The sequence below is a fragment of the Danio aesculapii genome, chromosome 16 (genome assembly GCF_903798145.1).
Source record: "Danio aesculapii chromosome 16, fDanAes4.1, whole genome shotgun sequence".
In the NCBI taxonomy this organism is placed as follows: Eukaryota; Metazoa; Chordata; class Actinopteri; order Cypriniformes; family Danionidae; genus Danio; species Danio aesculapii.
In genome coordinates, this window is record NC_079450.1 from 4,534,349 (window position 1) to 4,556,823 (window position 22,475).

A 22,475-nucleotide genomic window follows, 5' to 3' on the forward strand; every position below is an offset into this window, starting at 1 on the left:
TAATGAGCATATTTTCTTTAAAAAATTGATATTCTGGATTTATTATAAAATATTAAGAAGATTTCGCTAATATAACTAAGATTTAAATTTTACTTATTTTTTTAAGCAAACTAGTGCAATTACTAAGCTTAATTTGAGAAACCAGTTAAGCTAATAAAATTGAGGAAAGATGGCTTCACGTTTATTTTGAGAAAATTCACTCAATTATGTGGATTTGATTGAGATGTTTGCATTTGAATCTCAACAACGGCAGTGATCAGACGACATTTTGAAGGAGCAGATCAACAGCGAGCATGTTAAGAGGTAAGCATTAACAGTTTATCATTTTATTGTCTTAAATAGCCTAAGCTCTTTCAGGAAAGACACATGCTGTTCAAACTTGTTCAGGAGCTTAGTTTTTGCCATATGATGTATATAGGGATACACGGGTATTTTTAACCACCCATTCCTATTTGAAATTGATTTGCTTCAATGTTCATTCTGAATTATATAATGAAGTTAAACAAATTATTTGCATCGTAATATTTAACAGCAATGATCAGGCAACAGTTAAGCAGACGAACAACAGTGAGCTTGTTAAGTGGTAAATCTAAGCTAAGCTAAGTTAGCTAGCTATTCAATGGGGTTTATGTACAGCTAGTGCTTTTCCATTTCATAAGGTTCCTTTTACAGCATTGCTGATGTAATGTAATGAACTGTTTATATATAATACTGTACATAAATACTAATATTTGTTTGCTTCATTTTTCAGTTTAATGAAGAAAACTTTCGCAGTGTTTTCCCACTAAAGAGGAGCAGTTTATTGAGGCAGATTTTGCTAAAGAGAATGGGTGCCATACATCAGGTATTTTTAATAATGTTATTTGTGTATTATTATTATTATTATTATTATTATTATTATTATTACTAATTTCTACACTTTTTTTGCATCAGACCTCACATTAAATCAGGGATGAATCGAGAGATGTCGTCCTCTGTTGCTGGTTTATCTGTATGAATAAGATGAAGAGCTCATCCAGGAGTGCAATGTAAGTGTCTCAAACTGTTTCAGATATTTATGATCTTCCAAAAACTGCATTTTATATTTTTGCATGCTTACAAAAATATATATAGCTCAAGCATTACACTGTTGAATGCACTATTCCTTGTATAAACATGGTTTGTTTTTATAAATGTCTGTACACTAGTATACATTTGAACACCCTGTCCATTATAAGTCAAAATACTCAAACATTATGAAGAATTACTGTTCACAGATATAAAAAGAAATGATTTATTTCATTAATATATTTCCTTAATGTGTTTTAGTAAACCTTAAACATTTGAAATGTACAACTGCATAATTTCAATATAATAAACGTAAATGTTTATTTTACAGTGTGGGAATGCACAGAGAATTGCTGTCTGTCAGAGGGATGACCAACCATGAGGACTTCTGCATTGTCTTGGAGGATAAGTGAGTCATGGCTAGCCTGGAAAATCTAGAATCGCTGAACTGGATTTATACAAATATTCCACAAATTAAAATCACTTACAAAGAAACGAATAATAAGTTTGCAATACACAAATTCTGTCAAATATTGTCTAAAATGTGACTATTCCTACAAAGGAAAGTTGACAGGTCAGTTTTTTCCATGACATGGATAAAGGAATTTTTATCAGAGATTAACATTGCTGTAAATTTTATATAGATTTGTTTAACATATTGTACCATTTTGTTATCAGTGTAACATGTAATAAAATGATATTTGGCCTAAATGTATTGTGTATGTATTTCATTATACATTAAATATTTTACATTTTATGAATGAGTAATTTTCATTAATTAATTTGAGTAAATGGTGATTTATTTGCTTATATTATAAAAGCACATTCCACTAATAATATTAAAATCATCATCTATCACTTAAAAAAACAAGTAATTTTCACATGATTCTTTCAAGTGGTTTTTGTTAAAAAAAATAAATATGAGTAAATGGTGGTGGATTAGCTTAAATTATAAAAGCACATTCCGCTAATAATATTAAAATCTTCATTTATCACTCAAAACATTTAGTAATTTTCACATGATTCATTCAAGTGGTTTTTGCTAAAAAAATCAAGTCTTGAAATTTACTTAAAAATAATACGTGCAATAGTGTTACCACAATTTTTTTTTGTAAATAGCACATAAGATTTTTTACAGTGTAGCTGAAATAAAACAATTAAGACTTTCTCAAGAAGAAAAAATATTATCAGACATACTGTGAAAATTTCCTTGCTCTGTTAAACATCATTTGGGAAATATTTTAAAAAGAACAACAAAGCAAGGATTTTTTTAAAAGCAGTTTTTAATTTTTTTAAACCATTTAAAGGTCAAAATTATTAGCCCCTTTAAGCTATTTTTTTTCGATGGTCTACAGACTATCGAAAAAAAATAGCTCATGCAAAACTGTTGCAAACAATTTATTTGTGTTGAATTTAAACAAACAAATTAAATTTAATAATGTTCAACTTAATTTGTTTGTTTAAATTCAGCCCAAATAAATGGTTTGCAACCACTTAACGTAAAAAAATTGAGTAAATCCAAGGAATCTTTTAAATTTTTTTCAGTGTAACTTTTACAGACCCCTGATAAATAAGGAAAATAAATGAATGAATGTTAATATACAGATTGTATTTTCAGTGGTTTTCACAGCGACGCCAAATGCTTGAAGACTTCATTGGTTAATAGATCAAACATTAATCCGGCCTAAAATAGGCTAAAAAAGCAAACCGTAAAATTAATTTCTACATTTTAAACATTTCTACGGTGGTTTACTGTAATAATTTAGAAATTAATTTTACGGTTTCATTTGTTAATTGTAATTTTTGTACAGCATCGGCCAGATTAACACATACCTTTAATTCACAGACAAAAACATAACCATAATCAGGTGATGATGAGAAAAATCGCAAGCAGCTAAACTAACAAAATAGCTTATCATAACGGTTTATTCCTTCATTCCTTCGGCTTAGTCTCGTTATTAATCAGGGGTCGCCACAGCGGAATAAACCGCCAACTATTCCAGCATATGTTTTATACAGCGGATGCCCTTACAGGCACAACCCAGTACTGGGAATCACCCATACACTCTCACATTCACACTACATACACTACAGCCAATATAGTTTATTCAATTCCCCTATAGCACATGTGTTTGGACTGTGGGGGAAACCGGAGCACCCGGAGGAAAGGTTTAAAAATTAGTAGCCCAAATTTGTGTTAGGGAAAAATATTAAATAAATATATATTTTTTAAAAATCAAGAGAAACAAAAATATATACATATTGGATGAATTTTTTTAGTTTGTAATTTTATATATATATATATATATATTTCTCATGAATTTAAATGTATTCTCTCTATTAGATCTTTGGTGACCAAAATATTATTTTAATAAATATATCTTTTTAATAAATCTGTTTTGTTCAAATCAGCAAAATATATTCCCTGAGAAATGGAATTCAAAATAATATATATATACATATATATATACATATATATATATATATATATATATATATATATATATATATATATATATATATATATATATATATATATATATATATATATATATATATATATATATATATACACACCGTTGAAGCCCCCTTTGGATTTTTTTTTTTTTTTTTTTTTTTTTTTTTTAATATTTCCCAAATGATGTTTAACAGAGCAAGGAAATTTTCACAGTATGTCAGATAAGACTTTCTCCAGAAGAAAAAATATTATTTGTTTTATTTCAGCTAGAATAAAAGCAGTTTGTGATTTTTAAAAGCGATTTTAAGGTCAAAATTATTAGCCCCTTTAAGCCATATTTTTTTCGATAGTCAACAGAACAAACCATCGTTATACAATATGCAATAACAAAGAAAACTTGCCTAAAGAAAACAAATAAATGAATATATACAAAGCAGTACACTAAGTATTTTTATTATTATCATACCTGTTAAGGTAGCCTGTATTTGTATTGGTCAATATTGGAGTTAGGGTGGTACGATTAATCAAAATCGCAATTTGAAACGTTGCGATTAGTTAATTGCAAGAGGTTGCAATATAATATAATATAATATAATATAATATAATATAATATAATATAATATAATATAATATAATATAATATAATATAATATATATATATATTGAGTGAGCACACTTTCGATTTGCCCAGTCAGAATTGCACAACCGAACTACGTCCATAATAAAAAAAATTAAAAACAAACAGGAAAGCGCTGACAAGTGGGATTATGACGTCTCCTGCTTCAGAAGCATTATTAGACGAATTAATATCAAAGAAAAACAGCATTAGTAATATGGGAATATTTTGAGTCACAGACACCAAACAAAACCAGTCATTTTTAGGAGCTGTCGCAGAATTGTTGCCACAGCTTACAGATTTTTGAGCTGAAGCTTGACTACAAATTTAAACTGGAAATCAAATCGCAATTGCAGTATCGGTCCAAAAAAATAAAAAGAAAAACACAATTAGATATTTTCCCCAAACAGCACAGCCGTAATTGGAGTCTTATTGAATCAGTGTTAATATACAATAACCCTAAAAAAACAGTAGTTTATCCAAAAAAGCAAAAAAAAAAAATTAAATAATTAAAAAAGAGAAATGCATGGAACAGTGAAGCATATCGTAATAGTCTGCTGACGAAACAAGACACTGTCTGAAAAAGCAATGTCAGCCAGTGATTCTCGCTAGATTATTATTTAATGGAGCTGTTTATCATGATTAGGTCAGACATGAATATGCATGGCTCTGACAGGAGGTGGCACAGAGGGAAGCCAGAGGCATCCGTGCAAACACTTCATGTAAAAACAGTCGATTCTTAAATAGTTAATTCAGCGTGTGGCTTTAATCGCAACACTGAAACCCTCCATGAATCACTGAAATGACATGCAAGTAGGTCAGAGCAGGTTAATACACAAACAGACAAGAAAAGAAAAAAGAAAAAACAACTACATCAAAGCCCCAAACGACGCTGCAGCTTTTTGTTGTGAATGATTCATTGCATTGCATTAAATTGCATCAAAATAAACTTCATCTCTGAAACCTTTTTCCTTAAGGTAGATTCTCAACTCCTTCCTGACTGCATTATATAAAGCTCGCTTCTCATTTATGCATTTTTTATGCAAATATGCTGATTTTTGCAGTATGCATTTGTTTTATTTATGCAAAATAAATAGTGGGTCACGTATTATGTAATGCCAACTTTTGACCCATAATTGGTGGATCAATTTATGCAATATGGACATTTTGTGCAAAATATGCATTGTTTTGTTTGATTGATGCCAAATAAATTGATACAGTATATATATATATATATATATATATATATATATATATATATATATATATATATATATATATATATATATATATATATATATATATATATATTCAATTCAATTCAATTCACCTTTATTTGTATAGCGCTTATACAATGTAGATTGTGTCAAAGCAGCTTCACATAAAAGGTCACAGTAAATAGGAACAGTGTAGTTCAGTGTAGTATATATATATAAGTCAGAATTATTAGCCCCACAATACACAAAACACAATAGACGAAAAATACTTGTACAAAACAATATAAATATATAGATAGATAGATAGATAGATAGATAGATAGATAGATAGATAGATAGATAGATAGATAGATAGATAGATAGATAGATAGATAGATAGATAGATAGATAGATAGATAGATAGATAGATAGATAGATAGATAGATAGATAGATAGATAGATAGATAGATAGATAGATAGATAGATACTGTGTGTATAAGTCAGAATTATTAGCCCCCTTTTGATTTTTTTTCTTCTTTTTTTTTTTATTTTCCAAATGATGTTTAACAGAGCAAGGAAATGTTCACAGTATGTCTGATAATATTTTTTCTTCTGGAGAAAGTCTTATTTGTTTTATTTTGGCTAGAATAAAAGCGGTTTTTAATTTTTTTAAATCCATTTTAAGGTCAAAATTATTAGCCCCTTTAAGCAATATTTTTTCCGAAAGTCTACAGAGCAAACCATCGTTATACAATAACTTGCCTAATTACCCTAACCTGCCTAGTTAACCTAATTAACCTAGTTAAGCCTTTAAATGTCACTTTAAGCTGAATAGAAGTGTCTTGAAAAATATCTAGTCAAATATTATTTACTGTCTTCATGGCAAAGATCAAATAAATCAGTTATTAGAAATGAGTTATTAAAACTATTATGATTAGAAATGTGTTGAGAAAATCTCTCTGTTAAACAGAAATTAAGGAAAAAATAATTCAACTTAAACTGTATATATAGGTGTATATAAAGGTGTATATATATATATATATATATATATATACATATACATATATATAAACACAAATGCAAAAGGTGCAAATATAATAATTGCTTTATTTAATGTATGCAAATGTATGCCCTGACTTGTTTGATTTATTCAAAATAAGCAGTGATATTAAAATGTATGCAGCAATGCTTCATATGGTCCTAAAATAGGCTTCGTTTTATGCAAATAACACAGATCGTTTATGAAAAGTGTGCAAAACATGCATTTATTTGTTTGATGCCAAATAAGGTTTGTATATATAAACACGAATGCAAAAGGTGCAAATATATAATTGCATGATGTAATTTATGCAAAATTGGCACTGACTTATGTTTGATTCATTCAAAATAAACAGTGATATTAGAATTTTTGCAACAATACATAATATGGTCCTAAAATAAGCTTTATTTCATGCAAAATACACAGATATCGTTTATGAAAAGCAAGCCAACAAACAAAAAATGTATTAAAACCAAAGCCAAACCAAAAATTAGTGGGTCACATAATATATAATGCCAACTTTTGACCCACAATTGGTGATTCGTGTTTTTTTTAATGCAATATGGAAATATACTGCAAAACATGCATTGATTTGTTTGATTAATGCCAAAATAAGTTGATATACATACCGTATACAGACATATATATGTACACACAAATGCAAAAGGTGCAATTATGATAAGTGCATGATGTAATTTATGCAAAATAGGCACTGATTTATGTTTGATTTATTCAAAATAAGCAGTGATATTAAAATTTATGCAACAATATAGTCCTAAATGAAGCTTCATTTTATGCAAATAACACAGATATTGTTCAAGAAAAAGTAAGCAAACAAACAAGAAAATAATTAAAACCAAAACAAAGCTGGTCACTCACACACAATATGTATATATATATATATATATATGTATATATATATATATATATATATATATATATATATATATATATATATATATATATATATATATATATATATATATATATATATATATATATATATATATATATATAAAACATTTTATATCAATTTATTCATTGTTGCATTAAATAATAAAAAATTAATAATACATTAATTATAATAAATATAATATATATATATATATATATATATATATATATATATATATATATATATATATATATATATATATATTATATTTTATATTAATTATAAATTATATATTAATAACTTATATATTAATAAATCTATTTTTATATTAAAATATATAACTTTTCTTATCCACTGATTGTCAACTCCTTGTCAACTTTTAGGTCACTCCCTTTTCAGCTCATCCAATCACTTACTGATGCACAAGAAAGCTCCACCCACACTTGTTTTCTTGCTTCCCTCAAAACCAGATTACAGCAGTATAACAAATAATATTTCACATAAACATGTTAAAAATTGTGCTTGTTTTCTTTCACGTTCACCTCCAGCAAGGTAAGAAACACAGTTCAACCCTACTTTTCCCACCGCAGCGCTCCATAAATATCCTGCGGCTCTGGAAAGCCTCCAACATTTCTGACACAGTGAAATCTGATATAACAATAGAAAATTCAAAGCAGATATTCAGCTATAGATATATAACTATATAACTGCTCTGGATTCCACTGATATTCATTACACAAAGTCTGGAGAAAAAAAAAGACTTTAGCAAGTTAGAGAAAATCAATATGATGTCAGCCAGCTGAACCGTACTCTTGAACTATTGTGAAACAGCGTGAACCTGAACAAACAGCAATTCCACTCTGACATTTAAAGGAAAAATTCACCTCAAAATGAGAGTTCGGTCATCTTTTTTAATGCTGCACCAAACCACAGGGAGTTTTACTTCTCTAACACACACAAAAGATGACCTAAAATAACACATAAGTGCTCCAAAATATAAACTAAAAACACAATAGACGTAAAATACTTGTACAAAACAATATATATATATACACATCATACATACATACATACATACATACACACACATACATATATATATATATATATATATATATATATATATATATATATATATATATATATATATATATATATATATATATATATATATATATATATATATATATATATATATGTGTGTATATATATATATATATATATATATATATGTGTATATATATATATATATATGTATATATATGTATATATGTGTGTATATATATACACACATATATATATATATATATATATATATATATATATATATATATATATATATATATATATATACACACTATAAATATATATATATAAATATATATATATATATATACACACACACCATAAATATATATATATATATATATATATATATATATATATATATATATATATATATATATATATATATATATATATATATATATATATATATATATATATATATATATATATATATATATATATATATATATATATACACACACACCATATATATATATATATATATATATATATATATATATATATATATATATATATATATACACTATAATATATATATATATATATATATATATATATATATATATATATATATATACACACACTATAATATATATATATATATATATACACACACACCATATATATATATATATATATATATATATATATATACACCATATATATATATATATATATATATATATATATATATATATATATATATATATATATATATATATATATATATATATATATATATATATATAAATAATGGATAAATAATGAGAAATGGATAAAAAAAAATATTCATTTATAAACATATACACAGCATAATTCATATAAAAATCTACACACAACTCTGTAATGTAGTTATCTTTTTGTAAAGTTGCTTTCAAAACAATAATTCATATGAAAAGCGCTATATATACACACACAAACTTGAACTGAATATGAGGGTTAGTCAGACTCTGAAATTCAATACTTAACGCCAAAACATTAACAATAATACTAATGTTTAGTATAAAAACAGAACAAGCACTTTTACCTCTCAAAACTAAATGACGCAGCACTAATGTTGGTTACGCAAATAATAACTGAAGCACCTGTATGCATTTTTCAGGTGTCTCATTCATCCCCAATGTGAGAGCGAACCTCATTCTGATATAAGAGGTTTCAGTAGTGCACCGAAAACAGCGGCAGCCATCAGTGATTCACCAGAAGCAGCAGCAAAAAAAAAAAGGGTCCAGCCAACGCCTGTATTTCACATATCAAAGCGAGAGCAGAGAGTGCTTTTATCTGGAGTCAAACCAGCAGCTTCAAACAACTGTCACTAAAACATACTGAAGCCTGAGCGCCCGAGATAAGTGACAGATAGAAAGTGTCACGCATCACTAATTATCTGAAATTAGAGCACAGTGTGAGGAGATCAGGGATAGTTATTGTCAAAAACAAGTGTTTCAGATGCATTATATGCATTTGGTTGCATATTTTAACCCCTTCAGACTTGAATTATGTTCAAAGTTTCATAAAAGAGTATGGGAGTGATGTTTACTCTGCTCTTAAAGGGACAGTTCACACCGAAAACTAAAATTAACACACTATTTACACGCCATCAAGTGGTTTCAAACCCTAATGAGTTTCTTTTTACTGCTGAACACGAAACATTATGAGAAAAATTTTAAAAACCATTGACGTACATAGGAAAAAGGAATGCTAGCGAAGTCAATGGTAACAGTTTTTCAGCATTCTTCAAAATATCTTCTTTTGTGTTCAACAGAGGAAAGAAACTCAAACAAGTGAATAGTGAGTAAATGAGTTTTGGGTGAACTGTCCCTTTAAGGCTTTTATAAAAGAGACTAAATAAAATGTCAATAAGCCTGTCACAATGATTAATATATGAACTTACGGCACAACACATGTCCTCATGACCATCCTTTTTGGTGATGCGATATACAGTATATCGCCTACATAAAAAACAATTCTAGCAACATTTTTAGCTGATTGCACAACATCTCAACTGGAGCTGTCAGAGTCAGTATGGTTAAAAAACACTATAGTATTTATTATAAATTACTATGGTATATTCTCATGTGAGTGTCTGACGAGTGAAAATAGATCTGGTAGCAGATATCGAAGCCTCTGTTACTCTTTACCTTGCACTTTTTTGTAATATTTATTATTATTTGTTTAGGATATGTGTTTTCGCATTCTGACTCCAATGCTTGGTGGCCCTAAACAATCATGTAATGTTTTTGCTTTATAGATTTTACATTATTAGAAACCACTGTACATTATAATGGACAGACATACTGTATTTAACGTCTGAACTAAGGCTGAACAATATATAGATTGAGCATTGATATCGCAATGTGTGTATATAATAGTCACATCTCAGGATTAGATTATTTAATAAAGAATACAATGTAAAGAAATTATTATATATTATTACTTGTTAATTTTTTATACAATGATGACCATGTTAATTTACATTCAATTGTTCAATTTCTGTACTTGAATACTGTTAAACTCTGCAGAAAACCATAACGGACTGTTTATTTATTTATTTATTTATTTATTTATTTTTGCTTGAAGTATTTTATGTGTTATGCAGATACACTGTGTGGAAAAACACTTGATCATCCCAGAATAGGCATGGAACGATAACCGTTTTCAAGGTATACCTCGGTTTGGAAAAGTCAAGGTTTTGAAATTCGCCTTAGGAATACCGTTCCTAAGATATGTGTAAGATTTTTTATTTACATTTTTACAGTATCTCCATCAAAAGATGCAGTTTTAAATGGTAAAAAAAAAATCAGTGTTTTTGAAACAAATTAAGACAGCAGAAGTCAATGATTCATTTTAATTATTTAGCATGACGTGTTTACTGCTGCTAAATATTTTTAATCTTTCAAAAAAGAGAATATTTTGTTTTAAAAAGGGAAAAAAGTTTTAGTTTTTTACCCAGACACTTAAAAAAATACATTTTAAAGCAGTGATCACAATACCATGATGCCGTGAAACCGTGATATTTTTATCCAAGGTTATCATACCTTCAGAATCTTATACCAGCTCATGCCTATCCCAGTCAATATAAATTAATCAATTTCTTTTCAAATAGAGCTATTCAAATCATCTGCTGAAATTTTATTCACATCACAATATATCTCACAGCAAAACAAAATATCACAATGTCAGCTCATGCAGCCCTAGTCTGAACACAGACTGATTAATGTAATTAATAGTGAAGTTTGCAACTCCACAATTGATTTATTTTTTACTTTAATTGCTAAATTCAATGCTCTTTTCCATACAATCTATGAAATGTTTTCAAAGGTGTCAATAAATGTGAATCAAACCATTGAAAAGTTTGCTTGCTTCTGTGTAAGTCCACTGTAAAAACGATCCATAAACGAGCCGTCCTCTGTATTTTGTGATTCATGTTTTGATTTTTCCCCATATATTTACTGCATTAAGGAACCTTGATCTTTCTTATAACAATTTTAATCTTTGAAAAATGCAATTAAGTGACTGTTATGAACATTTTTTATAGTTTAAAGTGCTATATTGGGTTGGTGTTGTATATTACACTACAGAAACCTTGTATTAAACCGACAGTGTTTTCTGTTGACTTATTTCTCTATATATTATTTCTTAAACTGTACATTATAGTAATTAAAACGACTAAAATGTCAATAAAAGTCACTTTGTTAAACTGTAGAGTTGAATTCTCAACATTAAGTCAACAGAGCAAAGAACATCCCATAATGCAATTCACAACCGTAAATAAATGCAAAACAAAATATGGAAACTGTTAATTAACACAGTGTTTCCCAACCCTGTTCCTGAAGGCACACCAACAGTACACATTTTCAATGTCTCCCTAATCAAACACACCTGAATCACCTAATTAGAACATAGGAAGAGACTCCAAAACCTGAAGTTAATTAGTCAGGTAAGGGAGACATCCAAAATATGTACTGTTGGTGTGCCTCCAGGAAAAGGGTTGGGAAACACTGAATTAACAGATATTCATTTACAGTGTGATGCTTGTCTTCTTGTCTTTCTCTTGCATGTACCATTCACACCTGCTGTCCTAACGTAAATCCACCAGAGGCCACAGTCAACTGACTAACTGATTGACTGACTGACTGACTGACTGACCGACCAATAACCTCACACACCCACTTCCCTTAACCCAACCAATAGTGTGTTAAAAAGCATCGATTGCACCCAATAACTTTCCTAAACCCAACTGACAGTGTTTTCAAAGCCAATCCATTAAAAAAAACTGCAAAAAATAAAAATAAAAAAAAGAAGCAGCTCTGGCTACATATTTTGCGCTCTCCAGAAATGTATACGGGGGTACTTTTCATAATGAGCCTGTGCTGTCAATTTTCCTTAAATCCCTTAATATGCAAGCCATTTTTTTCAATATGTAATAATGATTTATAAAGTGTAACACATTGCCCAGACTCTTTATTTTATCTCAGAGTAAACACACTGACATCTTCAGATCCGTCAAGCAAATTAGCGCTAATTTCTCACTTAAACACTTTTATCCCAAGTGACACTTTTCAGCGGTGTAATCATCACACTGGAGTAACACATCTGACAAGCTTCAAACCTGCAATCTTTCAGGCAACACAACTCCAGAAGCTCATTTCTGACACATAAGGCAAATAAAATAATTATAATAACAGGTCATAATTGAAAGAAAGTCGTACACTCAAAAAAATGGCTTTTATTACTGCTTGTTCAAACTACTTAATTAAAATGAGCTGAATTAACACAATTCTTGAGTTTTATTTGAGGACAACTTAATTGTTTTATGTTCAGTCCACTTAAATTTGTAAAAAACAATTAAAGTTAACTAAATCGATTTGTGTTGGGATGACCAGGAGCGGATTTAACCAATAAAGCAGCCGCAATAAGTATTCGTTATTTGTTAGACCCTCACTATTTTGAATGGTGAGGGTCTAACAAATAAAATGTTTACCTTTAATTACATATTTTTATTTAATTTATTACATCCAGCAGTAACATTATTACGCTCCAGCAGTAGCATCAGGTCAGAGTTTAGTTTTAAAAATGAACTAGTTATTAATTATTATAGTATTAATTGTATTAATTATAGTATTATTGTTTTCAGTTGTGAATTAATTTGAAGAAAATAAATAATTTAAAATGTAGAGATTGCGTTTAGATGCAAATGTAAAAAACATGATTGAGTGATAAGAAAAAGACAGCCAAAATAATTAATTAAATATAAATAAAATAAAATAAATTGAACTGGCTGTAATTGTTTAGGGCCACCAATATCTGCCCGCTGGGAACGACATGAAGTAATTGTGTGAAACACAGCATTTTTTAACAGTGTATGATAAAAAAAGGTAGAAAGGATTGAATAAAAAGTCATTATTACTTAATAGTTGACTTTGTTTTTGTTACACTTATGACTATTTTTTACTTTATCCCTCTACTGCAGGGTGTAACCATTTGACAACATGATACTTATGTTCATTTCCCTGCCACTGTTTCTTTAAGACCAACGTAATTTTTTTTTTCTGTTGGAAAGAGAAGGCCTTACAGTAGCCAATGATGTGCTTTGGATAAGTCACATGACATGCAGTGTTTTTCTGTAGCGCAATTTCTGACAGACTGGCGTTTATTGTGAGTAGTTGCTAAATGCAAATCTAAACGTCGATAAAAACAAAGGATCAAATGATGTCAGATCCACAAAAAAATCTGAGACATCACCTCCAGTAAGTTATGATGACATATTCACAACTCCAATTTTATAAAATCAAATTAGTTTTTTGTAAATGGAGAAAATGTGTGTGTTGCCAAATGGCAACACTGTGCAATAGTGGAACTAGCTAGCTAGCAAGGTCTGCTGTGATCTTTTAAGTTGTAAGAATAACAACATGAATGCTAGTAATAGGGCGATGCAGTGGCGCAGTAGGTAGTGTTGTCGCCTCACAGCAAGAAGGTCGCTGGTTCGAGCCTGGATCAGTTGGCGTTTCTGTGTGGAGTTTGCATGTTCTCCCTGTCTTCGCGTGGGTGTGCTCCGGTTTCCCCCAAAGTCCAAAGGCATGCAGTACAGGTGAATTGGGAAGGCTAAATTGTCCGTAGTGTATGTGTTTGTGAATAAGTGTGTATGTCTATCCCAGTGATGGGTCGCGGCTGGAAGGGCATTCGCTGCATAAAACAAATGCTGGTTAAGTTGGCGGTTCATTCCGCTGTGGCGACCCCGGATTAATAAAGGGACTAAGCCGAAAAGAAAATGAATGAATGAATGAATGAATAAAGAAATAGGTCAAACTTATTTATCCCTCAAGCAATTAAAGTTGATGGCCAGTAGACTGGATATTTATTTTAATTTAACATATTAGATTGATAGATCGATAGATTGATTACAGTAGGGGTACAATGGTACTTTAGGCTTTTAAATGATTTACTTACACAAATGCCAAATGTGAAATTGTCAGATGTCTCTGTGAGTGTACACTGCGAATAAATATCCCCACGGCCTACGTGGACAAAAAAAAAAGTTACCTTACTAACTAAACTGCAGTTGTAATTTACATATTACGACTTCATAGTGGTCTTTATTATATAAGCGTATCGCAATCATGAGAGGGTATTATGACTTTGACTTTCATAACAATGGCTTTATAGTTCAGAATTGACCTTTGATCCTATAATAGTAACTTATAAACTATTACAAACACAAAAGAAGATATTTTGAAAAATGTTAAAACCTGGTAATCATTGACTTCCATAGGAAAAACATATGCTATTGAAGTCAATGGTTACAGGTTTTCAGCCTTCCTCAAAATTTCTCAACAGAAAAAAAGAAGCTCGTGAAGGTTTGTGACAAGTGAAGGATGAGTAAATGATGATAGAGTAGTCAGTTTTGAGTAAACTGTCCCTTTAAAGCTTTCATAAATGAGAGCAAATAGATATGCTAAATTATGACATTTGCCTGTAATCAGGATCTTGTATTTTGACCATATTATGGATGGAGTCATCTTATAATTGACCTATTAAGTTAAACTTAATGAAATGGGATATTATTTTTACTTTTGACCAAGTATATGAAATGATATCAGTCATGAAATTGACTCATAAGATCAACTTTTGACGTCATATCTAGGCCTGTCACAATATCTATTCTGTGTTGTACGATATATCGCACCAAAATATATTGAGATAAACAATATTATTGTCATTTTTAGACCATTATTTCATTATATAAAGCCAGAATGACAATATACAATCATCACAATGCAAGTACACTCTTACAAAAAACACATCCTATTTTATTCTGAAGTATATTTAATTTAATTATAGTCATTTTAGCAATGTTGTAATGAGGCATTGGAATCAGAATGAAACGCATATCCTAAATAAATAATAATAAATGTTAACATAAAAAGTGCTGGAGTAACAGAGGCTGCTGCCAGATCTATTTTCAGCTGTCAGACACCCAAATGAAAATATACTATAGTAATTTATAGTAAATTCTCTGGTGCTTTTAACCATACTGACACTGAATCCTCCATTAGATATAGAGATGTTGCGCATTCAGCTAAAATGTTGCTAGAATTGGTTTTATGTATTGGTGATATATATTGCATCAACAAACATGATTGAGGTCGTGTCCATGTGTTGTGCGATAAGGATAAGTCCATACATTGATTATTGTGACAGGCCTAGTCATATCTTATAACTAGGCCTACACGGAATCTGCGCGCACAGATTTCTGCAGATTTTTAGCCCATCGTTGATTCTGTTTATTTACTTGTGTGTAAATGTGTGTGAATCTATATTTATTCAGTTTTTAAATTAATTACAGTATAATTATTGACTAATATGAAAATGTTCATCTGATTTATGTACAATGCAGTTTGTACAGTAATATTTCCTGTCTTTGTAGTAGATATATTATATGAGAGACTTGCTTTGTTTACCAAATAAAGTGGATCTAATTGGATTTTTATTGTAAACATTAAATAAAAGTTAAAAAGGTATTATTTTTTACTTCATATATGAAGTTTTTAGTTACGATTCTCCCAAAATCATTCCACATAAATCCACAGATTTTTTAAAAAATCTCTGCAAAAATAGCACAAAATGTCAGCAGATTCTGTTTGGCCCTACTTATAACTATACTACTATTATAGTGTAGCATAGATTTTACTTGTTATGTCTTGCGACTTTTTCTTCTTAAATGGGTAGTTCACTCAAAACTGAACATTCTGCCATTATTTATTCAACATTAACTTGTTCCAAACCTATTAGACTTTCTTTCTTCTGTTGAACAGAAAAGAAGATATTTTAAAGAATGCTGAAAACCTGTAACCATTAACTTCCATTGTATATTTGCTTTTTCTATATTGATGTTTACCGGTTTCCAACATTCTTCAAAATATCTTCTTTTGTGTTCAAGTTTTGAGTGAACCGTAAAAGAGACCAAAACAATTGCGCTGAATTATGACATTTAATCATGATCTCCTATTTGCTACCATATGTTGATGATGATGATTTTCATGATATGATTCTCGTTTTTTCATCATATCCTCATTACAAAATAGAGATTTGACTTGTCTCAAGACTTCACTTTTTTTTTTTTATAATAATAATTGTGGAACCAACATCACTACTTGCTATACACTTTTATACACATATACACTTATTTAACAACACACTTTACATGCCAATTTGCACATAACAGCTGCACATATAACGTTGTATATAGTAATAAACATGTACATACACTTGTCAATCTGTATATTTGCATTCACTACTTACTTCTATTTTTTTTTATATATTTATTATCTGTTTTTTGTCCTGTCTCTGTAATCCTGTTGCACTGTAGAAGCTCTGTCACCAAAACAAATTCCTCGTATGTGTGAACATACCTGGCAATAAAGCCCCTTCTGATTCTGATTTCTGATTCTGATTCACTTGTTCAACCAAAACTGAAAATTCTGTCATCATTTACTCAGCCTACTAAACCTTTATGACTTTGTTTCTTCTGTTGAACAGAAAAGAAGATATTTTAAAGAATGCTAAAAACCTGTAACCATTAACTTCCATTGTATATTTGCTCATATTGATGTTTACCGGTTTCCAACATTCTTCAAAATATCTTCTTTTGTGTTTTGAGTGAACCGTAAAAGAGACCAAAACAATTACGCTGATATATGACTTTTAATCATGATCTCCTATTTGCTACCATATGTTGATGATGATGATGATTTTTATGATATGATTTTCTAGTATTTTCATCATATCCTCATTACAAAATAAAGATTTGACTTGTCTCAAGACTTCACTATTTTTTTTTTTATAATAATTGTGGAACCAACATCACTACTTGCTATACACTTTTATACACGTATACACTTATTTAACAACACACTTTACATGCCAATTTGCACATAACAGCTGCACATATAACGTTGTATATAGTAATAAACACGTACATATTTGTCAATTTGTATATTTGCACTCACTACTTACTTCTATAATTTTTTTAAATATATTTATGATCTGTTTATTGTCCTGTCTCTGTAATCCTGTTGCACTGTAGAAGCTCTGTCACCAAAACAAATTCCTCGTATGTGTGAACATACCTGGCAATAAAGCTCTTTCTGATTCTGATTTCTGATTCTGATTCACTTGTTCAACCAAAACTGAAAATTCTGTCATCATTTACTCAGCCTACTAAACCTTTATGACTTTGTTTCTTCTGTTGAACCGAAAAGAAGATATTTTGAAGAATGCTGAAAACCTGAAACAATTTACTTCCATTGTATATTTGTTTTTCCTATGGTTACTGGTTTCCAACATTCTTCAAAATATCTTCTTTTGTGTTCAACAGTAGAGAGAAACTTATAAAGGTTTGGAACTGCTTGATGCCCAGTTAACAGTGACTACATTTTATTGAGGTAAAGTTGGTTTTATATTCGCTCATTCGTTCAATGACAACTTGTGACACGCTCCCTATAGTGTTTACCATGATACTTTGAATATTCTGTATGAAATCAGATGTGGATATGACTTCAAAACAACATTAGCACCATTTATATAACTGTGAACTTGTACTTTGGTAGTCGGTGGCTGCTTATATGATTTCACTATTGAGAATTCAGCAAAGAATACTTTTTAATTAAGGAGAAAGTCTGAATGTGTCAATATAAAACCAACTTTACCTCAATCTACATTTTCACTTTGGGGTGAAATATCACTTTAAAATATGACTTATATCTCAAACAATTCTTAAAATAATTTCGACTGTGTCTACACTGTATATGAATGCTGGGTCCGATTTGTATTGGGACAACTTAAAGGAATTAAATAAACCTATTAGCTTTTACAAATTTAAGTGGATTGAACACAAAATAATTGAGTTTCTCACAAAACACTCTTATTTTAAATAAGTATTCTGAACAAACGGCGAACATCATTTTTAGATGTAATGTGTATCCATTAACAATAATAATAACACCGTTAATAATAATAGTAATATCATAATAAGCCTTTTAAAGCACTCAATGACACCGTACAGTATATAGCGAGCAAATAATACAGCAAAACATCATTATCCTGAACAAAAACACTTCCACAACTTTGGTACTGCACAACTAAAAGCCCTGCTGCCACCAAATGATTCGTCTTAAAGTTTGGAACATTAACAATTACATAACAGCCTTTCTGTATCATAATTATGACTCATTATCTCATAATTATGATTAAACAAATGTGATCTTTTCTTGGTGTGGCAGAAATGGTCTTCCACACACAACACCAGCCATTAATAATAACAATAATATCATCCATCTCACCTCTTTGACTTTCTCCCTCCTCTGAAGCGTCTCGGAGTCAGATGGAGTTCCCTGGTCCTTTCCCAGAGCTGGTTTCAGGAGACACTTTTTAAACGCCTCATAGTTGAAAGAGCTGCTGTGTTCCCGGTTATGAGCCGCCGCGGTGACCCGCTCGTCCCTGGCCGCTGGTTCATGCGCCCTCGCCGGGCTCCACTCGTCCTGCGCCCGGCTTCCAACCGATCTCTCCACGGTTCTCGCTCCATGGGTGACCGAGGGCTTGCGGCTCACTTTCAGTTTGAGATTGGCCTCAGCACCCTTTAAACCCGCGCGCTGATGCTCTGGGTCCCCGGGCATCTTTTTGGAAAGCTCGTTGTCGGAGCCCACGGTCACCGCGGGACTCTCATTTTTGGAGAGGAAAATGCGCTTCAGACGCACGCTGTCGGGTAAGAAGAAAAGCGCCCCGAAGCACAGAGTGACCAAGCCCGAGAGGAACAGCAGAAAGACGAATTTCTGAGAAAGACGAAGCCCCATGCCCGATGCGGAGACACCGGGTAACTTTCGCAGCACCATTTAATACGCGCGATACTACACTAATGTACGGAAATAAAAACACACTATGCGTGCGATCAAACCCCACGTGTTTCTGGTGTGCTAGAAAGCGCAGAATGAACTCTAGCCTGTTCACAGTGCCCAAATCTATCAGGATCAATCGATTTAAGAAACTACAGGTGGAGTCGACACATTCGCGCACAGCAAGAGCGTCATTGCGCATCAGTGTCAACAGCGGTTTCCTTCAGTTTCAGAACATCTCATCTGGCAAACCAGCATGCGACTCGGACAAAAGTATCTACACACTGCCTCCTAAAGATGACAACGACGCGTATCTAGGAGATGAATCTGAAACTTGATGGACTTGAGTGTATTCTGTGAGGTTAAAGCAGGATATTATAAATAATATTCACAAGTATCACACACAACGCCAATCAAACATATAATGATTTCTGGAGAAATGACAATGGGGCTAAATTAGTACGAAAAGCAATGGGGTTATGAATGCATTCTGAATGCATTAAAGTAGTCTGTATGCGCATGCACAGCCAACATGCATGACATTAATGCATTTAAAATGCCTTGTATATTAAGGTGACCGCAAACACGTTGACGATGCTGAACTAAACTTGAATGCACTTTATAAAGTCAAAAGCAGCATTTAAGAGAGCTAAAATGTCATGCATAGCATTAATGACCACCCACTAAAACGCATTAATTAAAAAGCAAGCTTTCTGAAGTTAATGAGACTCGCTGTAATTTAGAAAGTGACGTTAATGCACATCAAACCCCTTGCATTAAAAATCAAGCATCCATATTCTTACACACAACTGCTTTCTAATGACGCTGATGATCAAGTCTCATGGCCAAACAGTGCAATGCTGAAGTTTGCAGAACGAAACAAGACATATCTCAATAGATAACCCCCAAAATTGCAACATCGCAGGTTACTTCATATCATCTACGCGCGTTTGCCACAATGCACATCACTCCAGCAGACAAGAGCCGCAAAAATACATCCAAAGATCGAATCAAGAGGCGACGCGACGGCGAAATGCGGTCCAAGTGTTTGCAAAAACTGTTGGTTTCCTCTGCTTATGCGCCGTGCATGCTCAAAAACTCTCCCCTGCGCATGAAAGTCTACGTCCAGTGCATAAAGGAGGACGTCTGTGCTCGTGAAATGCGATCGACTGATGGATGGATCATTCTTCGGAAATGCAATCTAACGAAAACACGCCGTATCTTGCCATTATTACTGCGCGCTCTCTTCCGCGCGCGCCACAGAAGCACGGAAGGAAATGCACGCCGATGGTAGGCGTACTCTGCGGGGAAGAGTCTCGCTGAAAACGGCTTGAAATGATGCCGATATGATCCGCAAACAGCAGGCGAGTGGAGCTGTGAGTGTCCGGTTCTCCTGGGCGGTCTGATCTGCTCTCTGCAAACGCCTTTGATCAGCAGTGGTGGTGTGGGGGAGCGAGTCATTTACTGAACCGAGCCGGAGATTCAGTGAGTCGACAACACCACCGTGTGGCCTGTTCGGGTACTGGATGCGTGGAGCTCAGAGAAATAATATACTGCAGTTGGATTTAAGTAGTTGAGAAATGCATGTACAGTAGGACTTGCGTTGCTTGTTTCTAAAGTCATTTTTAATGGAAACATTTCTTTAAATAATGATATACATGGCAATATTACTTGGCGATAGGATTTATTTGATTTAATTATTTTTTTAAGGTAAGTGGTTGCAAACAATTTATATGGGCTGAATTTAAACAAACAAATAAAGTTGAACATTACTAAATTTAATATTTCTTTTAAAAAATCAGTAAATTCAATTAATCTTTTTTTGTCATCATAGTTACTGTAATTAGATCACTTTTCCACATTCATAAAAAGTTGTAACAGTAAAGCGTTTACCACTCTGTAATGTTGCCATTCCTTTTCACAACACTTTCAAGAGTTCACACTTAGCTGCTAATCAATAAAGCGTATTTGGCATGCTGTCCCGGGAGAGAGCCCTGAGCTCGTAATATACTCGAGCCCGGGGCTCCCTCCCGTTAGAAGGGCGAGAGGGGAGTTCGAGCTCAGGTAGGTCTTGAGAACTCCCCTGTTTGTAGCCGTGTGAGAAGTGTAAACTAAGGTTGTTTTAGGTGATAATTTGGTTTAGTCGATTGGTTATGGTTTATGTTTTTGGACGGTGGGAGGAAACCGGGGAACCCGGAGGAAACCTACGCAAACATGGGGAGAACATGTAAACTCCACACAGAAACACCAACCAGCCCGATAAGAGGTTAGACCTCTTGTTCTTGCTCTGAGGCAACAGTGCTAGCCACTGGGCCACCGTGTCGCCCTATCGGAAAAGGGGGAGGAAGTAGGGGTGGAAGGGGGGGAAGCTTCAAGACGAAGATAACTGGAGTGAAAAACTCTGGTTATTTATAATGCTTCCGTAATCATCTAATGGGTCAGATTACGGAGCTAATGAGGAGCCAGCCGTGTTGATCATAAGCACGTGATCCTCTCGAAATTAGTTTATAAATAAACCGCACTAAAAGATGTTTAGGGAGTGAAGACACCAAGTGATGAAGTGTTTCAGGTGTGATTTTGTCCCATTCTTCCAGCAAACAAGTCATAAGGTGGACAACAGTATAGGGTCTTCATTGTTGCATTTTGCGCTTCAAAATGCGCCACACATTCTCTGTTGGAGACAGGTCGGGACTGCAGGCAGGCCAATCGAGTAGCTGTATCCGGTTCCTCCACAGCCAGGACTTTGTAATG

General features: G+C 31.9%; 1 protein-coding gene across 1 annotated transcript in view; it reads right to left on the reverse strand.

The window, feature by feature from the left end:
- Window positions 1–21,136, reverse strand: part of LOC130243039 (mannosyl-oligosaccharide 1,2-alpha-mannosidase IC) — a 327,298-nt gene extending 306,162 nt beyond the window's left edge. Inside the window, exon 1 of the mRNA XM_056475074.1 lies at window positions 19,176–21,136. Within this exon, the coding sequence (XP_056331049.1) occupies window positions 19,176–19,724 (549 nt within the window). The 5' untranslated portion in view covers window positions 19,725–21,136. The remainder of the gene's footprint in view (window positions 1–19,175) is intronic.
- Window positions 21,137–22,475: the final 1,339 nt, after the last annotated feature.